Source organism: Pygoscelis adeliae, unplaced genomic scaffold (assembly GCF_000699105.1).
Source record: "Pygoscelis adeliae isolate BGI_AS28 unplaced genomic scaffold, ASM69910v1 Scaffold84, whole genome shotgun sequence".
NCBI lineage: Eukaryota > Metazoa > Chordata > Aves > Sphenisciformes > Spheniscidae > Pygoscelis > Pygoscelis adeliae.
Genome location: NW_008824754.1, coordinates 74839 through 82216, shown reverse-complemented (window position 1 = coordinate 82216; position 7378 = coordinate 74839). Strand labels below are relative to the sequence as shown.

General features: G+C 40.5%; 1 protein-coding gene across 1 annotated transcript in view; it reads left to right on the top strand.

Moving 5' to 3' along the window:
* Positions 1-7378, top strand: part of TMEM135 (transmembrane protein 135) — a 174991-nt gene that overhangs the window by 147175 nt on the left and 20438 nt on the right. The window contains 1 exon segment of the mRNA XM_009323476.1: positions 5568-5609. Within this exon segment, the coding sequence (XP_009321751.1) occupies positions 5568-5609 (42 nt within the window).

The window sequence follows — 7378 nt, the reverse complement described above, 5'->3', positions numbered from 1 at the left end:
TGGTCTTTATTTCTGATAGGAAAATATACAGTAGAGTATTCTTTTTTTCTAAGCTGATGTGAAAATCATGAGTAGTTCCTGAAGTCAGAAGACTCTTGTATAACCATATCTACAAAGTTTTTTAGGATCCAGTTTCCCATAGATTTATCTAAATGAGGACCAAAATGTTTTTCTGCACCCTCATCATAAACCACTGATAGCTCGATGGATTTGGGCATTAGGATTAGCACAGTAATCATGTTGTTCTTTGGTCACTGAGAAGGATTTAGATACTGTTCAGATAGTTGAAAAGTTCACCACAACTGAGTAATGACAAGTCAAAATTGATTTTGTGGCATGTCCGATCATAATTTTTAGAAATCGTATTTTCCACTTAAAAATGAAAATGTGCGTTCTTCCACTGGGAAAAATACTAGTGGTACACATTTCTGAACAACCTTTGGTTTCAGTTTCCTTTGTCTTACCAGACTTGACTGGGTTAGCTCTTATTTTATATCCAGAGATATAAAATACTTCATTTTAAAGTAACTTTTTTCTACATAGTTACATCAGTGCGGAAGATCTTATTGGTTTGGAATTGTTCTTGGTTCCCAGAGCCTTTTGGAAAATTAATATTTCCAAAAAGTGATTTTTTTGTTACAGTCACCACATTAGCAAATTAGTCTCAAAACAACTTAGAACTGAGCTTGAACTAATTCTTCCATTTCTCTGATTCAGAATGACTAAGGATGTGTCCCTGAGTCTTGAATTTCTTTATAATCCTGTTTTTCAGTGGTGCTTATTCTGCACTTCAATCTCGTAGTCACAACCCACTTGATTAGCGTGGTGGAAAGTGTCAGACCATGAGGAGGTATAGAGAAGGTACTGATGGATTTTTTTTTTTTTTTTTTCCTAAGAAAAAGAAATGAGCTTTTGAGAATAACATTTAGAGGACAGATGGGAGGGAATACAAAATAGGAGTTTGAGAGGAGATGGAAAAGGAAGAAGAGAAATGGATACAGAAGACATCTTAGAAAAATTACACCTGTTGCTGTTGACTGTTAACACTGGGGAGAAGACGGGGAATGAAGGATAGAAAAACAGAAGGAGGAAGGTATAGCAACCTCTCTAAGTAGTTTAAAACAGAAAACGGATTATCCTCTAGAGTTCAGCACAGCTCACAAAGGAGTGTAGATAGCCTTTAATTCCTAATAGCAAGGGATTTAATAGCAAGGGATGTAGCTGGCATGTTCAGACACAGTCACATTTCATCACTATGATCCTCCCTTCTCCATAAAATAAGACACCTTAACTCAGAAACGTGGTCCCCCAGCCAATCTTTATGGGCAGATGTGCTGCAGTAATATGCCAACACATGTCCTGTGCTTGTAGTGTTTCCTTCCCACATTGCCATAATGAGAGCTCTGCATATAGGAGTTTCTAATTTACTCTTACCCTGAAGGATAACATAAGCAATATGGGGATGTTGTTAAACATGGCTTATGTTGTTGCTGTGAGCTGCTTTCTCCTTACCAGTTCTGTGCGTGAAAAGTGACTTGTTTCTTCAGAAGGTTTCTTGTGCAGGATATATCAATTGGTCACAGAGAAAATCTTTAGAAGAGTTATGACAAGACATACTAATAAAAAAACCCAAAACATAATTGCTGGCATCCAGCCTTGCAGTTCAGTGTGGGAACTTCTCCTTCCCACAGGATGGAGGGAGAGCGGTGTAAATGCATGTACGGCACCTCTTTACATACACAAACATAAAAAATTAGAGTTAGTTTGGGTCTTGTTGGAAGTATAGTTAGTATCAAGCCTTGGCTCTATTCCACTTTTGCTGTTTTCTTTATGAAAAAATAAATGTGTGTGGCCGTAAGTTAAATTTGTGTTATAAATATGCACGATTAAAATCAACCCTATTTACTCCTGTGCCAAAATTGTCCCAGCAGAGGAATTTGGAGAACCCAAATTTATTGCCATGGCTCCTTGATTGTTCTGCTCCTCCGGCTCCAACCACAGCTCTGGCCAAAACCAAGCTGGAGCAGAGCAGAGCATTTCTGCTGTCTGATCAGGTACGCGGTGCTCAACAGGGACAGCTGGCAGAGTTGCTGGTGCCGCTGGCTTTGCACCAGGGACAAATTCCCCTCTGAGGGGAAAATGTAACCAGATTATGCACCCTTTAAATTATTGCTTGCTGGGCAAAAAATGGCGCTGCCCTCTTGCAGCTTGGGATTCGGTCCCCGTGACATTCAGGGTGGTGGGAATGGTAGCAGAGGTGAGCTACGCTGAGTACCTCTGACGGTGTACAACTCACCCGTTATCTCAGACCTTCCAGGTTGAATAAAACCCTAAAAACAAGCTTATAATACACTATTGAGATTTTTCCCGTCTGAGGGGTATCTGCAATGCTGGGCACATGTAATGCGTTTTACTGTGCTCATTTGCGGCTTGAATGGCTCGCGGGGGTCAGCAGCAGAGTGCAGACTTTTTCACCCCTTGAGCAATGAAGCATTGAGTAAAAGTTATTGTTACCAATTAGTGGTGGCATTATTATTACCAATTAGTGGCTGTATGAAGCAAATCATTAGTCTTAGTTCAGTTATTAGCAGCCAGGTGTTCATGAAACGTGCCATGTGCAGCTAGTGTTGGACCTCAGCAGTCTCCGTCGGGGCCAGTCACTGCGTTTGCGATGTCTCCGCACTGTCCCAGCGTGGGTTTTTGTTGTGTTCCCCCCCTGCCCCAAATGAAGCATGTTTGAAGTCAGTGTGGAGGGTTTTTTCATTGCTGTCAGTGTTCTGTACCTAGTGAGTGAATAAATAAGGCAATTTCAATCTCTAGATCAGTATTCTGAAGCCTTAATATACTGAATTCATGATGTAAAGCCAAAATTAGATTTCCAGTTTTGTTGTGGGTTGCTGCTTCATTTGTAAGAGCAAAATTGCCATGTCAGGGAAGGGAAAGTTACAGTGCAAATTACTCTTGATGAAAGTATAGTTTCTCTAGGACTCCCGTTTTTGAAACCCTTAATATGCAGTATTTCCACATATCTACTAGTTTTGCATAATAACTTCACACAAGACATTTTAGACAGCAAGCAGCATGAATTAAGTTCTATTTAAGAACTTAAATAGCACTTTTATACTATGTTAGAATTAAAATTAGGAAGTTAATGGGAAAAAGATGGAATTGTATCTTTAGTGTTACTTCCATATTGAACGACATATTTAACTTTGGTGCATTTTGCAGGTGGATTCATTGCTGTAGCTCAGTTAATTATGTAGAATAACTAATAAACTAAGAAAAATAAGAATAACTCATAAAATTCCTGTACACCAAATACTTATTGCATAGAATTGACTTTAATCGTGTGATTAGAATAGGCATTAGAAATCTTTTTCATGTTTCTTGGAGTAATGAGGAGAGGGTTGGAGTGTTGTTTTCTCCTTCAGTGATTTTCAGTACTAGTGAAGAAAGGATTTGACTGACAATTTCTTTGAGGAGAGTTTAAAGCAAACAAGTAGTAGCATGGGATCAGTCAGGTCGGGTCACTCTGAGCACAAGTTGGGTAGGGACATCTGGTGGTGCAATAAAGGAATAATTGAACACTTGCAACTCAGAGTGCAGTTGCATTGGAGTGATTAAGGCAAAAACGTTATTATGCTCATGCTGTGATTACTTTTCTGTTTCAATATTATTCTCGATACACTTACATGCATGTTTACATTTCAGTTTCTGTATAGCTTTAATTTACTGGAAAAGAAAAGTAGAACCTAAGGCCCTATTCTTGAGCTGGCAGCTTGCAGACATAATGCGTTAATTGCCTTCAACTCAAAGGGCATTTAACTTGCAGTCAATTGGCTGTTTAAAATCAAACTTGTGATCCCAGACCGTGGTTCTGTGGACAGAGCAGGTATATGTTAACCCTGTGCATTTGGGCTCTGTTTATAGTTCTGCCAGTGATTTATTGTGATCTCTGGGCAAAGCTGATTTCATTTGCTTCAGTCCATCACTCACCAATTGCTTCATCCATCTTTCTGTAAAAGCGCTATGATGATTTTCAGCTTCTGAATTCCACAGGCAAAGAATCATAAAAAGTAAAATGTTTATATATCTTTGGTTACAAAGTTCTATATTAATTAAAGATACAATGAAAAATTTTATTTGTGCAAGGTTACCTTGAACCCCTATAGATCATATATACATGACCAATATTTTAGGTGTAGTCATTTTAAAAGAGAAAGTCCTTAGGACTTTTGTCATCCTTAGGATGAATTTTCTACTTATTTAGCACTGTGCACATGGTGATAGAACCAAGTCCTTGGAAACATGTGTTGAAGGCCATACCCTTGGGAAGACTTCCCAGCAGTGTTTAATGCTGTGACATCTTACCAGCACCGCACCAGGCACTTGCCTGCCAGGATGAAGCAAGACCGTATGGATCTGTTGATCATCTTTCATTCCTTCCTGCTGTTCATATGTATCCAGCCATCGGTAGCATGCGTTGACCATGCATGGTGTCTTCTGGGAGATGGTGTCACATGTTCCCGGGAAAGTTCGGGTCAGGACTTTCCAGGGACATCTTGGTCTTTGCAGGTAGAAGGCAAAGGATTGTGTTCATCCACTCCCTCTTACAAAGCTTTTGCAACTGTTGTCCTGTCTTCTCTTAGAGTAGATGTATTCTTGAAATGATGGCGTTGATAAGTTACTAGTTTGTGCTTTATGTATTGTGTCAGGAATGCATTTTTACCATGATGTATTCCCCATGCAATCCTATAAAAAGAAAAAGGGGAAAAAAATCCCAAGTATCTGCTCTTTGCTTTGCTACCAACATGACACTGATGCTCTGAGAAGTCTTTGAGGAAGAATCTGTAGCAGCTGCAAGCTTCAACTCCTTTCATCATTCCCTGGGCAGAAAAAGTCAATAACCTAAAACTTTAACAGCCAATTACGGACTCTTTACTGTGGTCATTATTCACACAAGGAACCCTATAGTCAATAAGGAAGGAGGTGTGTACTCAAGCTCAGAATCAGAACAACCGCTACATAATTAAAAAACTGGGACTTTCAGATTGAGAGTTTTCTTAAAGTAATGAGCTGCAGAGGTCAGCAATGTATGAAGTAGAACAGTTTATCTCAAAGTCAGAATAACTATTCCCTGCAGCTCTTCACAAGAGGGTGGGTTTTTTATTGAGATCCAACCCTCCTTTCTTTCCTTACAGTAACATTTATGTTTCGTAAAACTCATGATGACTTTTTTCCATAAAGTAACAATTCTTTGTCACATGAAATCTTCCATTGTCACCCCAGTGATTCTGTCACCATCCTTTTAAAATTTCTCCGCTCTTTGTTTGGATAAAAGAGAGAAGCACTGGCATTTGTATGCTGTACCCTTTGTTTCCGAGATGTCCCAAGGCCTTGGTGACAACTGTGAAGTCGGGGATAGCCACAGAGTTGTTACAGACGTGCTGTTTTCCGTTACTGAGAAGCTGGTCTTCATCCGCAGCCCTTCTACATAATATTTAATCTATAACACTTTATATTGCAAGCAGCCCATTATAGTAAAAACTGTTGTTTTTATGTTTCAGGTGCAAAGATGGCTTGAAAGGATTTACATACTCTGCACTAAAGTAAGTAAAGTTTCTGTGAGTACGTAGCTTAAAGTGAAGATTTTGAGGGATTGTGCACAGTGGCAGCTGCATTGTATGAAAAGAGTTTTCTTAAGAAAAATCATCCTGTTGTAAAACTCTTCCAACTTTTGGGGTATACAGCATATTTTGAAGAAGGCATAATATGCTGGCACAAGAGGAATCTTTTCATATTTGGGACCATTATTGAAAAGAAATGCAGACACATGCATTAATCATTAATAATAAGCATTAATCATTTGTCTTTCTAAAACTGGGATTCGTGATTCATAGAATCATTTAGGTTGGAAAAGATCCTTAAGCTCATTGAGTCCAACCATTAACCTAGCACTGCCAAGTCCACCACTAAACCATGTCCGCAAGCACCACATCTACATGTCCTTTAAATACCTCCAGGGATGGTGACTCCACCACTTCCCTGGGCAGCCTGTTCCAATGCTTGGTAACCCTTTTGGTGAAGACATTTTTCCTAATATAAACCTCCCCTGGCGCAGCTTGAGGCTGTTTCCTCTTGTCCTATCGCTAGTTACTTGGGAGAAGAGACTAATACCCGCCTTGCTACAACCTCCTTTCAGGTAGTTGTAGAGAGCGATGAGGTCTCCCCTGAGCTTCCTTTTCTCCAGGCTAAACAACCACAGTTCCCTTATAAGCTGCTCCTCATCAGACTTGTTCTCCAGACCCCTCACCAGCTTCGTTGCCCTTCTCTGGACACGCTCCAGCACCTCGACGTCCTTCTTGGAGTGAGGGGCCCAAAACTGAACACAGTATTCGAGGTGCGGCCTCACCAGTGCCGAGTACAGGGGCACGATCACTTCCCTGCTCCTGCTGGCCACACTATTTCTGATAGAAGAAATTTGTTTGAGATCTCCTCCTAAACCTTGTGTCTGCCCTAGTGGTCCAGGCTCTCCTAGAATTTACTTCACGATGGGACCCTCTGGTATTGCTCACTTATTTGTTGTAGTTATACAAAGTTCTTCCATCTTTGTGTCTTGTGTCAAAAGTATAAAGACATATTGTTCTTATCTGTCCCTTACATACTCTGCTACCTGTCTACCACTCAGACAGCCCAGTGCATGGACAGTGTCAACTCACAGGTGAAGAAAAGTGCTGAAGTCAAGCAAGACAGACTTGCTGTTGTTGGTAGTGGAAAATATTTTACAGAGTTTGCAGCTATGGAACAGTTGTGGAATTTGATATAATGTGCCAATAGTTAAATAATTCAGTCTCTAGTCCACAAATGCGGGCAGGAAACACTCCTGTAGCAATGTGCAGAAACAGTGCTTTCTGAAATCGCCAGTTCACAGTTGCATACCGAATGACAAAGTTTTTATACCTTCATTGCTCTCAGCAAGACTACCACAGTACAGTGTAATTTGGATTATAGTGCAAAGTGTTAGGAAACATCTTCACAGAATAGACTAGTTTGGGTTGGAAGGGACCTCTAAAGGTCATCTAGTCCAACCCCCCTGCCATGGGCAGGGACATCTTCAACTAGAGCAGGTTGCTCAGAGCCCCGTCCAACCTGACCTTGAATGTTTCCAAAGAGGCGGCATCCACCACCTCTCTGGGCAACCTGTGCCAGGGTTTCACCACCCTCAGCGTACAAAATTTCTTCCTTATATCTAGTCTAAATCTACCCCCCTTTAGTTTAAAGCCATTCCCCCTTGTCCTGTCGCTACAGGCCCCACTAAAAAGTCTGCCGCCATCTTTTTTATAAACCCCCTTTAAGTATTGAAAGGCTGCAATAAGAA